Raw genomic sequence first — 26,269 nt, 5'->3', positions numbered from 1 at the left:
CTGAAATATGATTTGGTCCAAAACAGCTTGAAAGCATTAAGTTCTTTAGGCCTAAAGAAATTGACATTGTGGAAAATATGGATTGTTTTTCTGTTGAGTTAGATGTAAACATTAAAACTCTGTCTCCGTTTGGTTTTTGGACCTTAAGTTTCCTCAAAGACCCCTGTGTCAGGTTTTACATACACATGTGGCTACACAGCAATTACTGAAAAGCTGCCATATTTAAAGCTCACCAGCTGACAGGATCTACTTGGGTTTCAGTGTTTGCTGCCCAAAGCACATGCGACGGCTTGAAATCAGCAGGGTTTGTAATTATTGAACAACATGGTGTTCAATCTGAACCTCTGCCATTCTGCTCCGTGATGCCAAGTATGATGGTGGATTTGATGCTGGTAACCTCTGCAAGACGCAAGACCTGAACATAGAGAGCAGGGATTATCTCTTACCTTTAAAAAAATATCCAGAGGAGCAGCATAAGCTTTTAATCTTGTATATTCTTGGTTTATTTTTTTATGTGGAGAGACATTCAGATTACGTTTTGCCGTTATTTTTCAAATTTTGTCACCAAAAATTTATTTTTCTGGGAACAAAACAACACATTATTATTATTATTATTATTATTATTATTATTATTATTATTATTATTATTATTATTATTATTATTATTATTCACTACATATTACTTCTCCATTTAGCATTTTCCCGTGATAACATTGGAGCGCACAGAGAGAGGGTTCTTTGAGTCCGGTGAAGCATTTCTGAGTTTTTTTGTTTTTTCAGAATTTTGAATCTGAATTTTTCAGGACAGATGTTTATTTGAAATATCCTACTGTGCCCTTTAGAAAGATTCCCAGTGCCTTGGGAAGAGAAACTGGCCCACATCCTTCTTTAGGTGTGACAAGTGTGTTATCAATAGTTTTCTTCAAAACAATTTTTTAATGCACTCCCTCCACCCTACCTTAATAAATACATTCAAATTGCTGTCTGGATTTTAAAAGGACAGAATATTTAAAAGTTTAATCCCCTCCATCCACTGCCAACGTCTCTCTTCTTCTTATCCTCCCATTAAATGCTGAACTTATTTGATTGATGACCTTATTTGTAACATTTTTTTGTTTGTTTGTTTGTGTGTGTATATTTACGATCGATCGGCCGCTAGCCCCTCTCAGAAGGAAGCTACCGTTCCCTTTCGGCTCGTCTGACCTGGTTTCAGTGCAGAGTGGGGCACTGTTGTGTTTATCATGTCACCACTTGTTCTGATCTCAGATCATTGATATGCAGCAGACACACTGCCACTGCTCATTCCTCAGGCCTGCTGATCCAAGCTTAGACCAGAACCAAATTGAACATTCGTTGGATTCGCTGCCTCTGTTGTTGCTGGATGCTTTCTGGTCCAAGCGGAGCTCTTCCTCTCTTCCTCCTCTCCCCCCCCTGTTTGGCTCGATAGGAAGTGGGGAACCAGTTGGCACTTAAATTTCCATACTGTACTGATTGTGGCAAAATGGCAGCTTCTGCTTCCTCCGTCCTCCTTGCTGTGGTTCCCTCACCCTCTCCTGAGAGAAGTAACCCAGATTTCAAAATGAATCGCCGCCTATTCCCCTCAATCTTTCTCCTCTCTCTTTCTTTCTCTCGCTCGCTCTCTCTTTCTGTACTTTTTCCACCCTCTCTTTCTCTCTTATTCTCTCTCCATCTCTCATCCTCTTCCTCGTAAAAACCGAATCAATCTTGGAAAGAGAATACCACCTCTCCATCTCGTACTCCCACTCACCCTGCCTCTACGTTAAAGGATATATACCACTTCAATCCTGTGTTTGCTTCTTTAAAAACTTGAACCACTCCAGTTGCCTGTTGCATTCATTTCAAGTTATGTTGTTCTTTTTTGTTTCTTGAGCTGCTTTTCCTCTCCTAGCCATTGCTTTTTCTGGCTTCTCTACCTCTTCTCTTGGGAGTTTGTTTGTTTTTTTTTTCTTGTTTGAGTTGACCAGCTATAGGTGCACCCCAGATTTTCAATTGAAGGCATTCAGACGAAGAGTCGAGGACAGGAAGAGGGGACGACTGTTTTTGGCAAGGATTTTCTTACAAACTAAGGTATTTTCAGTACAGCTTGGTGCACATCTTTAGTATTCTCCATCATGTGTTTGTATCATGAGACCATTTTTAATTCCACTCATCTTTTTAACTGCTTCTTTGCTGAGACATCATCATTTTCTCATTTATTTTTTTTAACCTAGTCTTATTTATTTATTCATTGAATCTCATTTATCATTCAGCAGCACGCAACTCACTTCTTCCATCCAATATTTGCCATTTTGCACTTTTTCTCCGCACGTCCCATTCCCTGCAGACGCGCTCATGTTATTCTGGTCCAAACTTTTCTGCAGAAATAGGACTAATTGCTAATAAGGGCAGGCAGGAAGACGATGAGAGGAGGCAGGCTCCAATACTGGAGCAGCTGGTGGGGTGTTGTTGACATGGCAACAGGAGGTAGTTGACATAACGACTGAGGTATGGGTGGGGGGTGCGGGTATTCATAGCAAATGAGGGGTGCAGCAGGATGGACGGACAGTATGTGGGACACACAGCAAGTCGAGCTAATTGTTTAGCTTCTCTGAGTTTCTCAGGAGACTTTTGTCTGTATTTGAATTAACCTTCCTGTCTTCTTCATCGTGCCTCCCTCCTTTCTCTTTTCTTTCGCTTTCTACTTGTCACTCTCTCTGCACTCCTTCCATCACCTTCTTCTCGATCTTTCCCTACCCTACATTCCTCCTGCCATTAATATCACTCCTGTCTCTGCATGACCTATTATGTCCTTTGTCCTCCGTGTCCTTGGCCTCTCCTTCTCCCGCCACCCACCTTCCCCAGCGCACAGCTCTCAGCCTCCTCTTCTCGCATCCCCGCAGACATCATGTCCACCCCGGTGTCCCCGTCCCCCTCCCTCTCCCCGCTGACCTCCCCCACATCGCCCTCCTCCCCGCTGCCCTCGCCCCTCTCCCCTCCGCCCAGGGTGCCCGTGTTTCAGAGGAAGGGAGCGCTCAAACACAAGAGGATTGTCGAGGTGAAAGACCATCAGTTCACAGCACGCTTCTTCAAGCAGCCCACCTTCTGCAGCCACTGCACTGACTTTATATGGTAAATCACACACACACACATAAATTCACACACTGTTGCACATTCACACAGAAACCACCCCAGCAGATCATATGCTGCCCCCTCAGGCGTCCCAACTCCCAATCTAGTTTTTTTTTTTTTTTTCCCTTTTTCTTCAATTCCAGCTGCCAGCTGGAGATACTGCCCACACTGACCTGGTGTGTTCACATCTCCACACTGCTGCCCACTCCATGCAGGAGTCAGTTTGGGAACGTCATGCGCTGTCTCACACAAAATTCACACAAACACAACCCTGCCAGGACTTAGCAAGAATTAATATGAGATTGACTTTTACAGTGTTGTGGTATTTACACTAAAATATGACACATTCATGGACTCAACCAGGATTTGTTTATTTCAAAGCATCCAAAACTTTCATTCCATTTTTTTTAAATAACACATTCTTTGAATGATAGATTTCCGGCCAAAATTATTCATACCCCTGGTAGGTTTATGTTGAAACCCGTCTTTTAATTTGACCAACATGTTTTGTTTTGTTTTTTTTTTCTCAGACTGGAAATAATTTTAAGGTTTGAAAGCAGCCTGAGTGCCTAAAGATTAGGGTGATGGCAACAAGGTGTTCCAGCCTTAAAGACTTGGAGCTCATCACCACAGATAAATTGTCAATATACCAGTGGAAATGTGCAAAAAGTGATCAGCAATTATAAGTAGCATTTGATTGGTGTCATGCTGTTAAAAAAATCTCTAACAGTATAAGTAATGTTTTATATTGATCTATCAAATATACATATTAATTAGAGGTGAATAAAGAGCTTTCTTTCAAAAATAACCTTCTTGGTCAAGTGAAAATAATGTTCTGTCTAAACTTGCCAGTGTATGAACGGTTTGGGACTTTGTAAATTGGATTTCCTTTGTCCACCTAAGTGAACAACATGGATTTGGAAATTTAAACACACATATGCGACAAGTAATTATATGAAACCCTGAATGCAAACTTTAAAATAATGTAAAAACATTGTTAAAGCTGCACATTCCACCATTTTCCAGTATTGTTCAGTCCAAGCATAAAACCCTCGACTCCCTGACTCTCCAGCTGGTGCCATTTGCATGCTCCTGTCTCCTTCATTCATTATTTAGCTTTTTGTTTCGAAACCTTCAAACACTTCACATTCAGTACAAACAACAAACTAATTGCTCATTGCGATATTTACAATGCACGGTCATTACAACCAGGGGATTTCAATATCTGATATTCTGCTTTCTTTTATTCCTAAAACTAATCTCAGGAATATTTCAGCACCTGTTTCAGTCCTTTCTTTTGTAACATTCATAACATGTTAGCAGTGTGTCTAGGGTAACCTTCATTTGACTTAGGTATTATTTAATTTGCTGTGCCTGGAGATCATTCAGTCATGTGATTCAGTCTTATGAAATAATAAAAAAAAAAATTCTGAATTTAAAAATTACCCCCTCAGTTTTATGTAAGCTGTAATTTAGTTCAGTCTAATTTTATGAAATACATTTTGCAGCTACTGCTGTTGAGGTTTTCTCAAGAACTGATGGTAGAAATATGAGGTCAGAATTTGCCGTCCATTTGAGCGGATAGTTAACTACACTTTCCTCAGAACATAAAATGCTTACAAATTTTTCTCACCTGGGTCTTTTGGCACATTAATGTGTTCTTTGAAGCTTATTTTTGCACAACTTTCACAATGCTGTTGTAAATTGCCCCTAATTCGGTCGGGTTTTAGACGGGATTCTTGTACAGTTGTGCTGTTAACTTTCTTATTTGTATGTTGAGGACTGAAGCAATAATGGTATTCATTAAAACATCTGAAAAAATATACTGATACAAAAAAATTCTACCTTTCAAGCTATAAAAAAGCCTTTTTGTGTCCGGGGGACACAGGTGGAGAATAAAATTAAGGGACCCCAGAGGTTTGAACGATATTTCAAAGCTTTCAGAGAACTTGTGAAGAGCTGTTCACAATTTAAGTGCAATACTCCAGATGGATTTGAAGATACAAGCATTAAATTAAATTGTGAACTTATGAAAAGACATAGAGATGTTTCACATTTACAGGTTTGTTAGTCAGAACAGGTGAGGATTTTGTTTAAACAAAATTGCATTACAGGATCTATTTTCTGTGAGCAATAGTTAATCTTGGTGCTAAAATTGAATCATATTTGAAATAATGTAATGTACATCCTTTGGTTGCAGTTATTTTGATTCAAATACACTGACTTAAGCAAAAAAAAAAAAAAACAAGCTAAACCTCATTGTAGCTTTATTTGTTGCGTTTAATGCTCTGAATTGAATGCCTCTCTGTCGTTCTTTTTTTAATGGGTCTAACACAAGTATAGCGAGCTGAGGTTAATCCAGCTGCTTTACCTGCAAGTCTCTGAAAGTTGCACCACCATGACTGTATTTTTCATGACAGGAATTGTTCCAGAACACCCAGATTTCTGGCTTTTTCTCAGCCAGCTGGCTAGCAGTGCTCAGCGATGGCTCAGAAAGGGGAAGGGTTTTGTTAGTCTATGCCTCAAATAGCTTCAGAACAGTCAGGTCACTCTTGCTCTTTTTTTTCTGGGATCTCATTAAGCTGACTTTAAATGGCACACACACTATGACGGAAAATTTCAGCAAACTTGAGAAAAGTGTTTTTAAGACCTCAGTCAATTTTAATCCCAACTGGCAAAGTCAGGATGATTTAAAAAAAAAACAAAAAAAAACAGAAACAGAACTGAGCTCAAATATCCAAACGTACAATTATTGAGTTTAGTTTGGCCTCCTCATTATTATTTCAGTGGGTGATGCTGAACTAAATAAATATTTCACTCCCAAATACCAGATGGATCAAGCAGGAGCAGCAAGATTGTACACTTTCAGCTATGACTTTTGTGTGTGTGTGTGTGTGTGTGTGTGTGTGTGTGTGCGTGTGTGTGTGTGTGTGTGTGTGTGTGTGTGTGTGTGTGTGTGTGCGTGCGTGTGCGTGCGTTTTTTTTAGATTAAAGTTTGCATTTTAGAAAATATTTTCAGCAGTTTGTAAGATTTTTGTCCTAGAAAATAAATTGTAATTCAATTATGTGAAGCATGCCATGTAACAAGTTAAAAAATGACTTATAATTCCTGGTGATGAAGAGCTGGCCTTGACAGTTTTACAAAAAACTGTTTTATGGAATTTTTTAATTTTTTTTCTGAAAAAGTAGGAGCAGTGTAATAAGTAACTACCAAATAATTTACAGTCAATGTCTGACTCTCTGATATTCTTTAAACAAACAAACAAACAAAAAATGATGCCAAGCTGTGAGTGTGTTCAGTTCTTAGAAGACTTCATAGCAGCCATTTGTGTGTGGAAGAGCTCGTATGCGTGGGCATATGGCGGGGATGTACCATATGTTGATGCAGGGCGCCAACTCTGCCAGCAGCCTCTGGGTATCTTTCAGGACTTTTCCCCAACTGGCTGCTGTCTTTGCTGGCAGCAGCTGAACTTATTTCAGGGTGAAAACCGCCTTCCTTTAAACAAGACGTCAGCGCAGCGGCCCTCACCTGGCTGTCTGAGGCCCCTGGAGGGTTTTTCTGATTAACTGAAAGACTAACGTTATAGTGAATAACTTTGTTGTTTAAGTCAATGTGCAGAATTCAGGACACTGAATGCTGTTGTTTTTCGCAACTTATTTATTATAATGGAATCATATCTCGGTAATATTTGGAGGTTAAAAACATGATTTTTTTTTTTTAACTGTTTAACAATACATGATGAATGAGGAAAAACTGCAGATCTTACATAGAGAAACTGCTTTTCTCTGTGGAGGAGGATAAAAAGCCCGGCGTTTCATGTGGAGCATCGCAGTGAAACTGGGTTGAAGGCAGCAGTCGATAAGCAAGAGGCAGAGTACGTTCTTGATGGGCCTCCAGTCCATCAAAAGTCCAATACAGCATCGCAGTACTCACAGAGGACTTGCAGCCGTATACGCACAGAGTCAAGCCTAAACGTCAGTAACTGGTTAACTTAACCTGTATGTTTTTGAACACTGTGAGTACTGCGGGTTCTTAATAAGGTCCATATGGGCATATAAACAGCCGAGTGCACAGTGAAAACATATTTTAAGAAATACATAGTAATTGTGGCCTAAACTAAAAAAGTTTTCTATTGCTTCTATGTATTTGTTAGGTGTCAGTTGGTGAGCCTGAAGCTCCAAGTGTTAAGTAGGTGTCAGCTTGCTAGGAACAGGGAGACAGGCATTATGCAGGGCTGCACTGCATTTGATCCTGGTCTGGAATTTGATCATTTTCTGCATAAATCTTTTGGTTTTGGGGTGCAGGCCGGTGCACCATTCATACAAGAACCTCCACAGTGCAGAAGAAAACTTGAGACAACTTCCACACTCTGGAAAGGAGTGCATTCGTTGGGCTGACGAAAAGGGCTGTTTTACTGCAAGACGACATTACAAATTACATGATTAGGTATGAATAGTAAAAATAAAAAAAAATAGTAATATAATTTTTCATATTTTGAAAAGGAGTAGAGTAAGCTGAGATATGGGCCTCATATTTCCCAGCATAGTGTCTTTACCTGTCGTGCTTTACATCAGTACAAACTCTATGTGACGCCGTTGTGTATGATTTGTAAGCCCAGGGTCCTAAATACATGCTGTTTACGGTTTTATGGATGTGGATCAAGGATTAATGAATGTTTAATAATATAAGTTAAACTCATATCCCCATTTGCCTCAGAAACACCATGTCAGCAGTTCATTGTGTCCATGTTGCTGCGGAAACTCAATAAGTCAAGTTCAAAAGCGCAGAGATGCTGCTGCTGCTGTTCAAGGATGCAGTACATCTGGTTGGAAATGAATATTTATGTGAAACAATTGGCATAAAACATTAATTCAACATCGTCTCCGGTGATGCCTTTGCACAGTGCATCTAACCTGCTTAAAGTATAGATAAAATATTTGTCATTGCCATCCACCAGTACAGGACAAATACATAAATATGTCTCCATATTTACCACTGTTTTCTAAATTGTTTAAATGTTTAATTAGATAAAGTGTTATCTAAGCGTTGAGCTGTTCCTTCTAAAATGATTCGGCTCACACCGAGTCAGATGTTGTCTTTCAATTGTAGTTTATGCGTTTTAGCATTTCTACATGATTTACACAGCAAGTAACTTTGCTCGAAATATAGTGAAATATATGAGCCTAACTCAGGACTAGGTCCAGACTTTACACTGATTCATGTTTAAATTAGATTTACATGTAGCCTCGATGGCGACATCAGCTCAGTTACAGCTACAGTGTGTCACTGCGTACCTCAAAATATATAAATAAAGCCCCACATCATTTAATCACATAACCTCTCCAAATAAAACAAAGTGACGTGCAAATATTTGACTTCAGCACAAAGGTTTTCTACTCAATTTTCGAGCCTGTCTTTGCCACCATCCACTCTTTTCCTGAAAATCAAATGAAGGATTTCATTTTTACCAGATATACAAATTTGCATTCCTGTATTCCTATAGTTACCCATTTCCTATTAGCTAAACTAAATTTTTTTGCACAAGAAAACAGTGATGTATTTATTCTAATTTACTCAACATATGTTTTTTTTAACACCAAACTAAACATAAATGGCTAAAATAGTCACTGTTGATAAAGAAAGGAAAAAAATTCAAGAGGAAATGAGTAGTAACATCTTCTCTAATTTAATGTGACAGATTTCTTGTCATTGTCAGAATCTCTTTAATGACAAACCAACTTTAATAGATAAATAGGGAGGAACCAAATCACAGTGGCGCGAGCAGACGAATGCCCCCGTAGACTTAAAATATTTTCACCTGTGCTTTATGTTTCCTTTGATGAAATGTTTAGCTCACTTTTACATGCTGCTGACGGTGTGGATGTGGGCAGATGGCAGAGAAGAGGTGGAAAGCTTATCCGAGCATGTTCCCTGAATGCCAGCAGTGAGTTCATTAAGTCCCAGTTGTTTGTGAAATTACCAGTTGTAAAATAGTCGGGTGTGACAGATGGCACCAGTTTCACACAGTGGCTCATACAAAACAAAGATTTCTGCATGCTTATACGTAGAAGAAAATAGCGGTCAGTGATGAACTGCATTCATTTTAAAATGTTGCTGACATGTTTTGTGATATTTAGCGCTTTTGCAATCAGTTGCTTAGTTGTAGTTTATCAGTAAAACAGCTTTGTTAGCTTAGTGGATGCCATATTGAAGCATTCGCTCAAGCATTTTCTAAAATATTATTATTTAATATTCACACAGCATTATTTTGTGACACATTCAACATTCATTCTGCTTTAAAGGTTTACATTTAAATGACAGTCATTTATTTTAATTTGTCCTATTGGAGACTTGTTCCAACAAATATTTGCCCTCATAAACTATCTAAACTATCTGCTGAAATAATATTTCATTAACTCAATCAGCAGTTTTGACGCTGACTTCAATTATTTTTGCAAATGCTTCAAACGAAGTGTCACAGTCTTGGAGAACAGCAGTCCTAACAACAATAACCGAGTCAGAGGAAGTCTTAAATGCGAGCTCGCTCCACTGCGTCCCCGATCTGCAATATCCTTTAAGGCGTGGTGTGAATGAGCTCCCAGATGCAGCCTGACAGTTGGAAGGCAGGCAGGTGAGCTATCAAACTTTTATTTAACTAAAAGGAAGCTGAGCGTGCTGCAACCCAGGAAGTCACAAATGGAGTAATCCAGAACTAAAGAGAGCAGGAATACAAGCTGACATGATGATGAATAGTACCAGGTGAAACAAAGGCAAGGCGCTGACACCGAATAAGGGAAACTAGGGAGTATTTAGAATGACGGCGGATGAGGAGCGACATGCTGCACGTGAAGTGATCAGCAAAACAGGAGCAAGAGAGAGAAAAACTCGGAAAGCAGATCACTTAGAAAATAAGTATATGTAGCATAAGATGATATGTATTTCTTATGTGTTTAGCAAGCAAAAGTCATAAAAGCATGTTGAATGAAAACATCTTAATGACACATCACAGGTTAGAGCAACTCACCTTCTGCTTCTTAGTATTATGTCTGCAGCAGTTGTTTTTAAACATGTAAAAAGTAGCTTGCAAACATATTAATACTCCTTGAATGTTACGACACATTACACTGACAATTATGAATTCATCAGATTTTATTTGCTGTATCAACAAATGTGCAATTGAAGAGTTAAAATAATGTGTTTGTGTTTTTTTTTTTGTTTTGTTTTTTTACACCAAAGGGGAAATCAACTGTACTGTACGTTTGTTTTCAATCCCCTTCGGTTTGATAATCCAAAATGAAATCAGGTGAAATCAACTGCCTTCAGATATAACCTCATCAGTAAACCAACTGTGTTTAATTTAATCACAGAATAAATCCAGCTGTTCTGTGAAGGCCTCAAAGAACATAAACAAACGGCGACATGGAGACCAAAGCAGAAATGTCAGGAAAGACGCAAAGCAGTAGATGGTATAAATATGTCACTGTGCTGTTTTTACTCCAAAGCAGGAACGTGCATTTTAAAACGTTAGAATTAAATTTTAGAATGAACCATTAATGGACAGAGAGAAAGGTCAGCATGTCCTGGACATGTGGGTAAGGTGATATTTTAACATTATTTCCCATCAGTTTATCGTCCAGGCTGGGCCACTTCGAGCGCTTTAAACACAGCAAGGAAATCTAAGCATTTTACAGAATAACTCCTCCTGTCTTTGTAAATTTATTAGCAAGACGTTTCCAAGGAGAAGCTGGTTTTGTTTACCTATGTTTAACTGAAGCATTTATTCAGTCTATTCAGTAGTTAAATCTAAGATGCACTTCTCCATATTTAAAAAAAGAAAGAAAGAAAGAAAAAAAAAAGCTCACCAAGCAAAGCAGTGAATTCTCAGTGAATCCATATCTGGTTCTTTAGCGCCCCCTGCTGGTGAAACATCTATCCTGTCCTAGCACCGAGGCTCCAGAGACTTCTGCTGCATGCTGATCAGGGATCAGCTCATCTATAATCGTTTCTCAGCCAGATGGTGAACTGATTGCTGATCAGTGATTATGGTCAGTTTAAACTCCCTGGGCGCGTTTGGTATGATTGTTGTGGAGCTCTCCAGCGTGTCTCAATTGTTTGACTTTCTAAACAACCAAATCAACTTGATTCACACCGAGCCAGCTGCTGAATGGACGCTTTGGCCAATCAATGGCTTTAATTATTCAATTAAAGCTCTGAGGAGACACCGGGAGCAAGCCGGTGTTTTAGGAGAATTAAGTCTGTGTGCTTCTGTTTGACCAAGTCAGCTACTTGGCTGCTTCACAAAAAATACATTGAGTTTCTTAAGTGACCATTGCTGTTTTGTTTTTTTTATTACTTTCTTTTCACATAAATAGAGTTTGTTGAGGTTGAACGGGACAGTTTCACGTTGAAGAGGAATGAGAGCAGATTGTTTCTGTGTCCTAAGCCGTGTGTCTTTCTCATTCAGGGGCATCGGCAAGCAGGGCTTCCAGTGTCAAGGTAGAGATTTGTGGCCTGTTATTTTTATTTTCTCTGATATGGCTCTGTGGAAAACTGATAACAATTTTCAGCCTCATCCTCCCTGTTTTCTCCAGTTTGCAGTTTTGTGGTCCATAAAAGATGCCACGAGTTTGTCACCTTCACATGTCCCGGATCTGTGACTGCCCCCAGGCCCGATGTGAGTGTTCCTGTTATCGGCTTCTGCACTTCCATTTATATCCTCAAGTTTCCCCACCCTCGCCTGGACTTGCGCGGCCGCACCATCATCCACGCATTTAGCCTTCCCGCTCGTCGCCGATGGCATGCGCGCGTGACTCATCTGTCAATCCGCGCTTCCTCTGCGTCTCATCTGTGACATCTACGCTGATGTCATGTCATCCTGCAAGGGGATGTGGGGAGTTTAAGATAGAGAGGAAAGGTTGTGTGGCAGGGAGGGAGGAAGACTGATAAGAGTGAGAATTAGACGATGGAGAGAGCAGCAGACTCCTCAGCCCTCCTCCGTGTGGCATCTTGAGGATATTAGGGAGATTTGTCTTTTCCTCAGGAGAAGTGGGGTGACAGCAGTTATTAATAGCAACGAGGGAGGGTATACAGTTTGGGAGAAAGGATGGCGGAGCGGTTATTAAGAGATAAAAATGATTCATTCCTTCCTGTACAGTAAATATACACTAACATGCTCACAACCTTGCCTGGATGCAGTGAATTTCCTCTCCCAGTGGAGAAACCTAATTGGCTTGTACCATCAGTAGTCACCCACACCGTAAATGTGTGAAAGTGTGTGCATATGATTGTGCTGTTTAATGAGTGGATTCTCTCTCGCTCTTTTATTCTTTTTGGCTGTTTGCTCATTTGTTTTTTCGTTCCAGGACTTGAAGAGTCGACACACATTTAAGATCCACACGTACTCCAGCCCCACGTTCTGCGATCACTGCGGATCGCTGCTGTACGGACTCATACACCAGGGCATGAAATGTACCAGTGAGTTTCACCGTCCAGTTTGACCCGCTGCACTCTGCTGATGTTCCTAATGAGCCGCTGGGTTTAATATCGGTTTGCTTTGAAGAAAACGCAAAATTCACAGCTGCAGCTTCAAAGGGAGGGAAAACGTGAAAAAAAAAATGACAGGAAGGTAGATTCTCACAGTGGGATAACTGAGTAAGAACATCAGTTTCGTTTTGCAAAAAGATTTTTTTCTTTTTCACAAAATGATCTAATTAATTAAATGTATAACTGAGAAATATCACTTTCTTTTTAAATCCTAAAATAATGTGCAGTCAGCTGCTTCACAGAGACGAGTCTTGTAACTCACCAGCTGTGGTTTTGAAACAGTAAGAGAGCTCCATGGTGCCCAAAAATATTTTAAAATCTGTATGTTTTGTCAGCAAGGGAGAAGTGTAGTAGTTCTCTTTAAGCCATCTGACCAGCAGTGTACTGCAACAAGTGGGGAAGGGGTTAACTTTACTTTAGCGTCTCAGTAAAAGGATTTCAGACCACAGGAATTATTAATTATGAAAAGTGAAATTGGAACTCACCCAACCCATGTTTTACCCGCAAAACCAAAAACAATTAATCACAAAATGTTGATTAATGAATAGATTTGTCCCGAACAATTCAATTAGTCCAGATTAAATAAATTTTATGATCATTTCTGACAAGCATTTGGACAAATATAGTGAGCTTTCAATTATTATAGTCTAGAAAACTAACTTGATTTACAAAGCAACATTTTTATTACAGAGGAAATGTATATTTATTTATTCTGTAAACATGTCACAAACTGATTACTGTATTCTCAAGGTTATCCAAACAAATATGGGAAAAACTCAATATTATTTCATCAGTCTAAGGTGTTCAAAAATGTCTTTTTTTTTTTTTTACACTTTTATATTGTTTCACACTTTTTTCATGTGTTTTGCTTTCTCACGTTTTGTTTGCGTCTTCTGCACGTTAAGGTTGCGACATGAATGTCCATCGGAGATGCGAGACCAGCGTTCCCAGTCTGTGTGGTCAGGATCACACGGAGAAAAGAGGGAGAATCCACCTGACCATCAGAGGAGACAAAGAGGACATCTACGTCACAGGTGAGAGGAGGTGTTGGGTTATTTCATCCGTACGATGAAGGATTTATTCCCTTTTTTTAATTGATTTGTTCTGTTGTGGCCCTGCAGTTCGGGAGGCTCGCAATCTGATGCCCATGGATCCGAATGGTTTGTCAGACCCGTATGTGAAACTAAAACTGATTCCGGACCCAAAAAGCCACAGCAAACAGAAGACGAAGACCATCCGCTCAACACTCAATCCCATCTGGAATGAGAGTTTCACCTTGTGAGTCCCTGCAAAATTTAATCCAAGGTGGAAATCTGACAGCGGGAATAAAGATGTTGGAGGAGATGCGTAAATATGCTGAGACGTATGACGTTTGTTTGAAGATATTATTCTGTCCTGTTTTTTTTGCGTCCAGTAAGTCAGATAAAACTTAAAACTTCCCCACTTGAGTTTGAATTTTGGGTTTCCTCAGCTCAGTGCGAGGCAACCAGTGGGACAGGCGTCTGTCTGTGGAGGTGTGGGACTGGGACCGGACGTCCAGGAATGATTTCATGGGAGCGCTCTCTTTCGGCGTCAGCGAGATCTTCAGACGTCCTATATGCGGTTGGTTCAAGCTGCTTGCACAGGACGAGGGGGAATACTACAACATCCCAGTACCAGATCCAGACCTGCAGGTAGGAGGACGCTTGTTGACCTCTGTGGATGATATTTGTTCGCAGAGACATTTAGTTTTGTAAGCTTTTATGGGTGTATAATTATTGAGACCTAATAAAAACAGTTGCACCTGCTTACATTGTTTCCAGGTCCTGAGTTGTCTTGATTTATTTTTATCATTTTTATCTTGAGAGCTATACAATGCAGTATGTCACAAAATATTTACACCCCATCAACAGTTTTAGAATTTATTAATCACAAACTTCAGTGTAGTTTCACTTGGATTTTGTCTAATGAATTTGTGATGCAATAGTTTTTTTATATAAATATATATATTTGTTTACAAATTAAGATCTAAATCAATGCTCTGTATATGTATTATTAATAAAAGCCACAAGTCTCATGGTGTATTTCTTGCCCAAACTTCAGACTACAGACTCTGTTCACTAATTTGGCGACTTCTGTAGCCACTGGTTGTGCAGGATTTTATTTAAGGGTATCGGGCAAAAGGAGGCTGGAAGCATTTGCTCTCCACACCTTTTTGGTTTGTTTTTGTAAATTTTCCATTTTCTTTTCAGTTACTCACCAATTTGCAACACTGAATCCCAACAGATTAAATGAAATCCACCTCCTTGTTACTTTTTGCATCCAGTAGGGTGCAGAATTGTTTGACTGAAAGTGGATAGGGTGTTTTTTGCTTTTATTTGTTTATTTTTTCATGACTACATCCACCAATTCATCTCTCTGCTTATGACCCCCCCAGGAACCTCAGCCTGACGCTACAACGCCCTCTCTGCCTCAGGTGTTGGCCGCCCCAGTGCCGGAGCCTTTTCCCGTGGTCTTGTCTCCGACCCCCATCCCGTCCTGCCCACCCATCCACTCTTCGGGTCCTGGCAAAGTCAGAGTGGGAATCCATGACTTCAATTTCCTCATGGTGCTGGGCAAAGGCAGCTTTGGCAAGGTAACCGCGGCAGATTCAGAGTCAAAATGTCATCCTCTCTCTGCACACAATCGTCGCCTGTGATCCAACGGTTGCAGGTGATGTCAAAGAGGGCCCTCGCGCGGAAAACGAAAAACATTTATTCCTGGCTTTAGCATTGCTGCTCCTGTCGTGACCTTCAGCTGGCATTTCATTTAAAGCTCCTGGGAACAATAAAGCTGAACCAGTTTCAAAACAGATTTTTCATTTGTACTCTGGCTCTGGTCGTCTCTTCTTCTGCTAAATGATTCACTTGACCATGAGTTTTTCTTCCAGCTGGTATGCGCCACATAGGCAGCACTCATGGAGGTATTCATTTCAAGGAATACTCTGCTTTCTACTCTCTCTTTAATTCCCCTGTAGATGAAGAATAATGAAGAAATTTTAGTTTTGAGTCCTTTCCCCTCCTCTAAAATCCCCCAGCGTTGTTTCATAACTATCAGAGAGTTCTCAGAGGACAGGAGAAATAGACTCAACTTACATAAGATGTGTGGGGGGGGAAAAAAGGGAAGAGGACAGACAGGCCTTGGGGCTGCTGAGTGAGGAAAAGTGAGAATGAAACTGACAGAGATGGAAAGAAACAGAGGAGGATTACTGAGCTGCAGGAAGTAGCAAAATGACCAAAAGAAAATTGGATTACACCGGAAATGAGAAAAAAGTATGTGTTGCAGGGATTCGTATAAGTATGAAGGATGAGGAGTCCAGTTTTTTTTTTTTTTTTTTGCGAATTTGTGTAAAATCACGAGACAAAGCAGTAGACACAATCGGAGAGGGACTGCAGTGTTTCTCACAGCGACTTCACACATAATCTTCTGCAAGAAGCAATTTTTTTGCTGTTGCGTTGATTTACAAAATATGAGAGTATAATTTTCTCCACCATTCAATTTGAAATGAGATGCTTTATCTCCGACGGCCAGAAACCCCTTACAGTGCAGCACTGCAGAGTGGCAGCCCAATTTTAAGCCGGGTTGTTGTCAGCATATTGCGCTGCTCCTGACCGTATCGCTTCACTAAAACCAGTATCAGGCGGTTCTCTCGATGTGGAAAATTATGGCATCATTAGCAGTCAGAGCTGCCCACAAGCAACCAATTTCAAATCTCCTCTCAATGTATTTTTAATGTCTGATAATAACCAAAGAGCTGCTTTGCTTTTTTCACTTATGACGTTAATGTTTCTGGAAATCTTCAGGCGCGGCTTCTCTTTGATTAAACCCTTCATTATGCCAGGCTCAGTCTACTTCTGTCTCCACAAAGTGACGTACTTGTTCTTTACACATTTTTAATGCATTTTCAGTGAGTTGAGGTTTGAGAGGCATTTTATCTCAAAATTTAAGCAGAGAATCTCAACCATCGTCATCGTCCCACTTAAACTTTTTTCACATTTTGTCAAATTACAACCTCAAACTTCAGTGGACTGAATATATTTTTGAGATCTTATGTAACAGACATTCACTTTTACTTCTCAATTGTGCATTATTTTTTTGTTTGTTTGTTGCACGAAAACCAAACAAACGCATCTGGAGATTCCTGAGATGATATGCAAATATCTGTTGTGAAAGCATCTATTAATAAGGGTTTGTTTCTGTTGACTTTCCTCTAAAGATTGGTTTGTGCCGGAAAAGTCAGCCTCTGCTGCGTTTTCTGATAATCTCCCTGAAAGCCTTTTAAAAAGTGTTTTTTTATCTTTCAGACCTCAAATTGACCTCGACAGTTTCTGTTAGCTTCCATTTTTTTAATCACATTATGAAGCAGGGGAACTGCTCTATGAAAATACTATCTTCCTCCATTTTATGGGACTCAATTAATTTAATTTTCACAGTCCCAGGCAGATGGAATAAGGTGCCATGTTTTAGTTTTAGGAGTATTCATGAAGCCTGACCTGTCCTTGACTAATGGTGGCAGTGGAAAAAGCCAGTCTGAAAAGCATAGTCCTGCTCGTAGCCTCAAGGGGAGAAATGCCTCCAGTTTTGCTTCAGGTTAGGATTTTTTTTCTGCACTAGTTTCAAAAGGCAAATAGCTCTAAATACAAGCAGGAACAGAAACATCTATCATGTCAAGTGCTCTTATCTTTGCTTCATTCTTTAGACACAAACACAACAGGTGCAGAGGTGATGAGACAAAGATTTCTTTTTTTATATATATTATGAATAACAAAGACCTCCAGGTCCTGGCTTCTTTAAAACATCGGAATAGTGAAATCGCATCAAAAGCGATGCTTTCAGACTTTATTAGACAGCGCGAGGAGATGTTTCCTTCCCTTCACTTTGACTGATTAAGTTGGACAGAGAAACCAGTGACTGAAGTAAACATCAGAATATAAAACTCATACAGGTAGTCCACACAAATTCAGTTTATCCTCAGGGTTGAGGACCACAGTCGTCTAAAAATTAAAGACACTTCCTCTTTTAATAATGCAAACAACAAAGATGCCTCAATGTGCATTAATCGTACAGTGGAGCCAGACTTGGCGCTACCTCAGAAGCTAATGCAGTCGTCCTTCTTTCCGCTCTTGGTCAGCAAACGCTGAACCTTGAATAGGTGTTGGTTCAGTTGATGCTCTTCTACTTAGCAAAATCTATCGGAATAATAACCTGATTTGTGTGCAACTACATTTTTTTTTTTGTAATTTCACCTAACAAATACATTTAGTTAGTACCTCTACATTTAGTTTCAGAATTAGAAAGACAGAAAAATACAGGTTTCCACACACAGCCTCAAAATGGTTTTGTAAGTTTCCCCTTCTGTGCCCACAAGGGTGAGATGGGAGAACCCAGATGAAGATGTAAAGGATACCACAGGCAGAGGAGTAGCAGAAAGCTCCGAAGCAAAACAAGAAAACAAACAAGCTAAAACTCACTGCAAGACACTACAGAACCATCAACACAGGATCCAACAATGTAGTGAAGAAATCAGGCAGCCTAAACCCTGGAAGTGTTCAGAAACACAAATCAGGTGTGCAGTATGAAGAGCAAGAAGAAATCTGAGGAGGAACATTACAGGACTAGCAAAAAAAAAATCTATTTATCTCCCAAGCAAAATAAAACATGCAGTGCATTTATAAACAAAAAAAAAAATCAAAGCAAAAATACAAATATTAACATCTTTTCGCAGTAAAGCTACGGCATGCAGAGATAAAGTGCATGTGATTTGTGGAATTATTGTGGCTGATCCTGGAGATCATTTCATTTTGTAGATTTAAATTTTTAGATTATTATTTTACTCCTTCATGCCATAATTTTGCCTCAAAAGCACAACTGACAGAACTAGTTTCCTCCCAACTGGAGCACCTTGTCATCCATCACACAATGACCTAAAAACGTGTCACAGCCGGCAGCAAAGTGCTAAACTACATGTTTAGTTCTAATTATGGTGGTGAATGATTGACTGAGAATCACCTTTTGTCTCACGATAATGACAAATAAAAAAACAAGTGGTACAGACCGCTGATGTTTTGAGTGCGTCATAACTGGAAAGGTGAATCTTGAATCAGAAACCGTTTAAGGCGAAACTTATGAACCTTTACACAATTTAAATTGTGACACTACAGCTTTTGTACTTTTCTTGCGAGATGTGTTGCTTCACCTGACGTCGTTTCTCTTCACTCATTGGTCCTGTTCAGGTGCTGCTGGCAGAAGAGCGAGGCAGCGATCATCTGTTTGCGGTGAAAGTCCTTAAAAAGGACGTTCTCTTCCAGGACGAGGACACGGAGAGCGCTCTGGTGGAGAGGAGGGTTCTGGCGCTCCCCTCGCGTCCCCACTTCCTTACATCGCTCTACTGCGCCTTCCAGACCGAGGTGTGTGTGTGTGTGTGAAACATATTAGTGTTATTAAATTGTCCATGAACAGGCTTGATATTTAGGCTCTAAGGAGTTGTTCCATTGCAGGCTGGCTGCTTTTCCTTTGAATATATGAAAAAATGATCTTGTTCTCTTTAGCGAAGTCATTGTTCTTAAAGCTTTGGTTTTAGCCGAGTGCTTTTTATTTTAGAGAATACAACACTTTGCCAAACTACGCCTACCATTGCTCCACGTTTTCTTATATTACAATAACGAGCTTCATTATATTTTATTGGGTATTTATGTGAATTAGGTAATTCAGTTGGTGCTTTTATTGATGCTCTTTGTTTCCTTTCACCTAGAGCAAATACACAGATATTAACTCTGTTCATTAAATGATTTCATGTGACTGCTGGTTGCACAGGATTTAATTTATGGGACTCGGAGTGAAGGTGGCTTGATAGGAATGCGCGTCATACATTTAATAATTTTATTAATATTAATGTTTGAATACCAGTTATCCACTACTTGTTGGTCCACCACATGTTATCTCGAAGAAATACTTTGTCTACAAAAGTCTATGTTAATAAAGTGATAGTGTGGGAAAAATTCAAAGTGTACGAATACGTCTGCAAGGCTCTGTATTCACAGTGTGTGTGTGTTTGTTTCTGCAGGATCGTCTGTATTATGTTATGGAATATGTCGACGGTGGAGATCTGATGTTTCACATTCAGCAAGTCGGGAAGTTCAAAGAGCCCCATGCAGCGTATGCAGTCCGATAAAGTCTAGCTTTGATCTCCGCCGTCATCTACACAAGTCTCATTACCTTTCTGTCTTTTATCTCGGTATTCACTTACCTCCTCAGTCATCTCTTAGCTTTGTTCATTATACCTGGTGACTCATACAAAAGGCTATCAACTCAAGTAGCAGCCCTCTCCCATTTCCTCTAACGTTCTCCTCACTCTAATCTATTCTTCTCATCAGTTTCCCTCCCTCTGGCTATTCAACCAATCTATAATCTTTGATCAATCATCTAAAGCTAATTCTTACCCAGTTCACTGTTTCCTTTTCTTTCTTTTTTTTTAAATTAGATTTCTTTCATGTCTGTTTGGTTACTCTCCACTTTCATCACCCTCTCGACCTCCCACATGTTGCCCAAAAAGAACCTCGGTCAATTTTCCTGAAAAAGTAGCCAGAGAGCTTTGTTCTTACCATCTCCTCTCTCCCTCTAGGTTTTATGCAGCAGAGATCGCAGTCGGCCTCTTCTTCCTCCACAGCAAAGGCATCATCTACAGGTAAAGACGTGGCCCGGCTGTCACGGCACAACACAGAGCCGATGCAGATTTATCACGCCTTTTTTGTGGCCAATGACCGATGAAGACGCTCTCCATCAGGATGATTTATGGCTGTGTGAACTTATCTCCCCCTCTTCTCAGAGATCTAAAGCTGGATAATGTGCTGCTTGACAGCGAGGGCCACATAAAGATCGCCGACTTCGGGATGTGCAGGGAGGGCATGTTCGGAGGCGACACCACTCGCACTTTCTGTGGCACTCCCGACTACATCGCCCCCGAGGTTCTCTGACTCCCCTGTGCTCGCTGTGGTGTCAGATTCACTGTTTCACCCCTTTGTGCATGCATGACCTGCTTCACTTCACTGTTAGACACCCACAGCAGCCCCTCTTTGTCTGATCTGTCCTCTCTGACCTTGTCAGCATTTTTAAATAATTAACCTCACTTTATTCAATTAGCAGCGGGCCCGTGCACTAACACTGCCCTTCAAAAGCCTCGTTATTCCAGCTTCACCTCAACACTTGTGGTTTGTGACTCTGAAATTTAAGAGTTGGTAGATTATTGTGGTGTGATTGTTGCCCTTGATTTTTCCACACTTAAAACGACGCTACGGCCAACAGTTTGTTTCTGTCTTTAAGATGTTTCTATTCATATTCAAATGAAGTCGTGGTTGCTTGAGTTTGAGTGTTGCAAAAATAGTTAAACCCACAGATTCCATCAGTATCTTAAGTCAAACAGGTGCTGCAGACAATAGTCTCCCATTCACTATTCAGAGATTGCTGGGGTTACTAGTTCATTTATTAAATTAATAAAATATTACGCACAATCTGTCATGCAGTTTTGCAAGATAGCATGTGGGAATACAGCACAATCCAAAATGTGGGATCAGATCAGTGAAAGAGCACAAACTACAAGCGATCACTTTCTTAATCTCTTGTCGTGATGTAGAAAGAAAATCCACTTTCAAGACAGATTTTTTTAAAATAATTTTTAATCAGCAGGTTTCTTTAGCCTTATGAAAAAAGATGGGACTTTTATCCGTTTCACCTGATTCTTTAGGGTTGAGAAACCCGTGTTGTTTCCAAAACATCGAATTGAATTGCCTCACCTTAAAAAAAGGTTAACGTCACTGTGTAGATTTAACATCCTTTCATAGTCTTACAGAGACGGGTTGTAAAGTGAGTGGCTGCGTTTTTTAACAGTCAGCCCAGCATATGACCCGGGTAGAAGTGATGACGAGGGAGGAGATTTCTTCTTAAATGGAGGGCAAAGCATTGGAGGTGTCACCCTAAATTGGGGACAACTTATCATAGAAACTTGCCCGTTTATCATGTAATAAAAAGAAATAAATGTGTTAAATAAAACATAAACTACAGGAAATTACTTGCAGATTAAAGCTGCCGCCACACTGTTTCTTACCATCCCACGTATGTTGATATTTTTATGTTTTTTTTTTTGTTTTGTTTTTTCCATTTGTCCTAATAGAAAACGAGCAGCGCAGCATGTGCATTCCACACATTTAAGCATGAAAAAGTATGCATGTCAATATTTTTTCAAGCAGATGCGGCCTGGCGGTAATGTCTCTGGTTGGCGTAGAACTATTTTGCAGCTGGATTTGATGCGAGAGTCCAGTGGAATCACTAGATGAGATGGAGGGAAAAAAATCATGATTTTTACAAAATCCTAGAAAACTTGGCAGTTTTTTGTCAACAATATTCTTGTGATCCAGTTGAAAACTATTTGCTTTATTTATTTTTTTTTACCATTTTGTATTTGTGATGTACTCTGAATGAGGGTTACAGATAAAGAAAAAAATGATTACATATGGTTTTACGCCTATAAAACTGCTAAGTACTGTGCTGTTTTGAAACTGTGAGTCTTAATTTTAAAGAGATCAATTACTAAACCGCCTGCAGCCCAACAACGCCAGTGAAGACCAAAATATTTGGAATAATGAAGACGTATAGCAAATTTTGCACAATGGTCTATTTTCATATTGAACATAAAATGTTAAAATGTGTGTGTGTGCGTACCTGTCTGGACTTGTTGTTGAAAGAGAGAGAGACCGACAGAGGGAGGACCTGACGGTTCTGCTTGTCTTTGATATGGTAAACCTCGCTGTGGAACCACTACGCATCGACTCTCTTATGTAAACGCCTATTGATTCTCTTGCTTCTGCCATTTTGGAATGGATACAATATAATTCCCCGGGGGGCTGGGAATTGTTCACTCGTGCCCCTCTTCCACAGGCAAGAGGGGCGCTCACACACTCACGGGGGAGAGGGAGGGAGGGGGGAATGCATAATCAGTCAAACGCAGACACAAAAATCCAAAGTCTCGTCCCATTCATACACTTCCTCTCTCTTGCTGCTTTTCATTTTCATGCGCTGATTATTATTATTTTTTTTCTTTTCAGTGTCTGACAGCTCTCCTCCTCTGGCTATTCCTACTGCGATAATTTTGTTTGCCTTCGCTTCGTGTTTACTTCTTTGTCTTCTTATCTCCACACTGCTTCTCTTCTAATTGATCTCCACTCATGTTCCTTTCAGATTGTGGCATATCAGCCGTACAATAAAGCAGTAGACTGGTGGTCTTATGGAGTACTAATGTATGAAATGCTTGCAGGACAGGTAACTCTCAGAATAATTCTAACTGCACTGCAATAATATAAAAGCCTGCAGTGATTTGTAATCACTGCAAACGCAGGAACCGGCACTGATCTGTGGTGAAACTCTTTCTTTTCTTTTTTCTTTTTTTTTTAACCCTTTTTACTTCAAGCCACCGTTTGATGGCATCGACGAAGAGGAGCTGTTTCAGTCCATAATGGAGCAGAGTGTCTCCTACCCCAAAAATCTCTCTCGGGAAGCTGTGGCTATCTGCAAAGGGGTGAGTTCATTTCCCCTCCTGTTGTACTTGCAGCCTTCAGACATCGAGGGCAAGATTTAAATTAGAACATTTGATAAATGTGCATTAGGACAGTTTTATTAATCCTGCACATTATTTGAAAGTTAGTTTTTTTTATATTTATTAGAGTCAGGCAGGCTACGCTCTGCAAAATTTCATGCAGCCGTCAGAAGTTTTATCTTCTCTGAGGAATAATAATATGAGGAGGAAAAACGGCGGGCCTGGACTGAAGTTAACAAAACTCAACTAGTTCTGAATACAGATCACTCTAATTACAGGTCCTGGCAGAACTACGCAGCAGTATTTATTTTACTTAAATGTTTTCTTTTTTTTTTTTTTTTTTTTACATTTTGTCACATTGCAAATATAATCTTCAATATACGTGACAGGGATTTTTTATTTTTTTTGTAATAGACCAACAAAAAGTACAGCATAATTGGGAACTGAAAGGAAAATGACAATAATCTTAACGTGTAACAATCTGAACGATGTAGAGTTCGTTTGCATTAGTTTAACTTTATGGGTTGTTTTAATGTGGAGGAGTTTCAAGGTCCCAAACTACTTGACAACTTGCCAATGAGTAAAATGATCTGCATTGTCAGAGTAAGACTGTTTTTCATCTATTAAAAGTGGCTTTGTTGCAGTAACAGATTTCTGTTTGCTGTGCTTGGCCCAGGAGTGATTTCTCAGGAATATTTTAATAATCCAGCTTCACTTCTTGGTTCTGGTTCTGGCAGTAAAACGTTGCCTTCAGTGACTGTTATTGAGATCTGTGTACATGCGTCTCTCAGGATGTCCTGTAGTCTTTCTCTGAGCGCTGACACAGCTGCTAACACGTCCTCAAAATACCTCGGAGGACAGAAATTGACGCTGGATGAGTGTGTAGACTCACCGAGTGCTGACAGCGAGGGGTACTTCTGCAGAAAACGGCTATGCTCTCCTGCGTTTGAGAGTTGCTCCAGGTCGGCGTCTTTCCTCTTAAGTTCAGCGATCTTCTGCTACGGCTTGTCCTGAAGTTCCTTCCTTCCCTCAGCTCACTTCGGTTTCCTGTTGGGATCTGATCTAATGCTCCACATTTTCTGGATGATGTGGATCCCCAGGACAGTGAAAACCTCTGCGATGAAACAGATCCTTTCCCTAATGAAGCAGTTTCACTTTTTCCTCTTGGTCCTGGACGTTCTACTGAATTTGTTAACACTATGATCTACTTTTAGTTCTCCGTCCTTTCTGGAGTTAGCAGAAGCTGCAGCAGGTTTGTGCTTTTTTTTTTTTTTTTAAAGCAAAAGATTTGTTGTGAAGTTAGAGATGATTCTAACAGTTTGACACAACAAACAGGATTTGGTGGCTTTGACCTTCTTCCCAGTCCACATCTTCAGGTTCAGCATGGAGTTCAGACCTCTTCGGACTTTAACTAGGTCTGCTGATATTATATCTCTCCCCAGGACAGACTTTTGCAATTGTCCTCCTCCTGCGTATGTATCTGGCGACAGTGGAAAGAAATGGCTTCCTTTTAACAGTGAAAAATCCTTCCAGCAGAACAAGGCTTAGTGGGGATTGACCTCTGCATCCTTAGTTGATTCCCTCTTATCAAACCACAGACTAAATAAAAGAGATTTACATTTAACTAAACTGAACAGAACTTACTGCTGAAAACACAATATGTTTAGTTACAAGTTCAATTCCAGGAAAGTTTGCCATGTTCTGAAACTTTTGTCCTTTGTCTTTCTCCAGCTCCTGACGAAGCACCCTGCCAAGCGTCTGGGTGGAGGAGAGGAAGCCGAGAGGGAGATCAAGGAGCATCCGTTCTTCCGTTGGATAGACTGGGACCGTCTGGAGCGACTGGAGATACCGCCACCGTTCAAACCCAGAACTGTCAGTTGACATTTCTATTTGCTTTCTGTGTGTTTATTTTGTTGCCTCTTCTTCCAAAGTTTCCCTCTCCTTTTACCTCGTTCTTCTCCCCATCTCCTCACTCTCTGACTCTACTTTCTGTCGCTCCTTCCCATCAACTCTTTCACCACCTGAGCGGATTCCCTGGTCCCTGGCTCACACACAGAAAGTTCAGGAATAACAGAAAGGACTTCTGAACCCAGGGCTGCGTTTTACTCCTCCATATGCAAATGCATGTCATCATTAGCTCGCCGCATGCTAGTCTGCTGCCACATCGGCCAATGGTGAGGCGTGGCAGGAGACAGCTGACTGTGCTCAGGGGTTAGAGGCCAGGCCCATTAGCCAAATGAGATTCATTTCATCCACCAGAATGGCTGTCATGTGGGGTTAAGGAGGTGGGGAAGATATGTGGCCGGCTTTCATCCTAGAAATGAAGGCTGTGGGTGGGCAGGAAAGACATGTTGGCAGACTGTTTCAATATATCTTTAGAGGGAGTCGGGGGGCTTTTTTAAGTAATTAACCGTAGCGTTTTTGTGAGGCCGGAGTGACTGATTTCGTGCTTTACCTGCCTTTTTCCTCATCAGGGCGGGAGAAAAGGCGAGAACTTCGACAAGTTCTTCACAGCGGCCCCGTCCGTTCTCACCCCATCGGATCCAGATGTGCTTGCAGCCATCAACCAGGAGGATTTCCAGGGATTCTCCTTCTTCAACCCAGACTTTGCTCCGTTGCCTCTCACAGCTATTTGAAAACTGTCCCCTCCGATTCCCCCCCCCGTTATTTATCAGACAGTAGTGTTATAGCTGAGAGCCAGAGTATGAAAATTAGCAGCAAATATTTCGCCTCTTGTGACAAACTTCTGACGTTTACATTAAAATGCCAAGACGAGTGGGTATTTCCTCACTGACGTGTGTGTCCTCTTACTGTTTGTGTATCGACCAAGCCAGTGCTATGGCTTGCCACTCTAGACTTCTTTTCTTTTATAAGATCTGCCCAACCTGCTGTAAGACTATTGTAGTGTCAGACAGACAAATGAATCTCTTTGCATGCGGATAGTTTCTATAGAGCTAGAAGGAAGATAAAAGTCCTCAGTTTTCTGAGCAGGC

At 40.4% G+C, this 26,269-nt stretch overlaps 1 protein-coding gene across 1 annotated transcript; it reads left to right on the top strand.

The window, feature by feature from the left end:
* The first annotated feature begins 719 nt into the window (after window positions 1-719).
* Window positions 720-26,070, top strand: prkcg (protein kinase C, gamma). Its single transcript, XM_015008963.2, has 16 exons — window positions 720-3,129; window positions 11,595-11,626; window positions 11,722-11,804; window positions 12,493-12,604; window positions 13,579-13,707; window positions 13,795-13,951; window positions 14,145-14,346; window positions 15,090-15,287; window positions 18,925-19,098; window positions 19,755-19,846; window positions 20,313-20,375; window positions 20,517-20,655; window positions 22,922-23,002; window positions 23,151-23,258; window positions 25,008-25,148; window positions 25,751-26,070. The coding sequence occupies exons 1-16, from the start codon at window positions 2,795-2,797 to the stop codon at window positions 25,910-25,912; spliced, it is 2,208 nt and encodes a 735-aa protein (XP_014864449.2). The 5' UTR covers window positions 720-2,794; the 3' UTR covers window positions 25,913-26,070.
* Window positions 26,071-26,269: the final 199 nt, after the last annotated feature.

Source organism: Poecilia mexicana, unplaced genomic scaffold, assembly GCF_051168715.1.
Source record: "Poecilia mexicana isolate PSO_F unplaced genomic scaffold, ASM5116871v1 scaffold_16, whole genome shotgun sequence".
Taxonomy (NCBI): domain Eukaryota; kingdom Metazoa; phylum Chordata; class Actinopteri; order Cyprinodontiformes; family Poeciliidae; genus Poecilia; species Poecilia mexicana.
The sequence above is the reverse complement of the archived record's forward strand: the minus strand, read 5'-3'. Positions and strand labels throughout refer to the sequence as shown.

Coding starts and splice junctions, on each gene's coding strand:
- prkcg (XM_015008963.2), top strand. CDS start 2,795: ATGACCTATTATGTCCTTTGTCCTCCGTGTCCTTGGCCTCTCCTTCTC. Junction 11,805..12,492: donor TGACTGCCCCCAGGCCCGAT/GTGAGTGTTCCT, acceptor TTTTCGTTCCAG/GACTTGAAGAGTCGACACAC. Junction 23,259..25,007: donor CTGTGGCTATCTGCAAAGGG/GTGAGTTCATTT, acceptor GTCTTTCTCCAG/CTCCTGACGAAGCACCCTGC.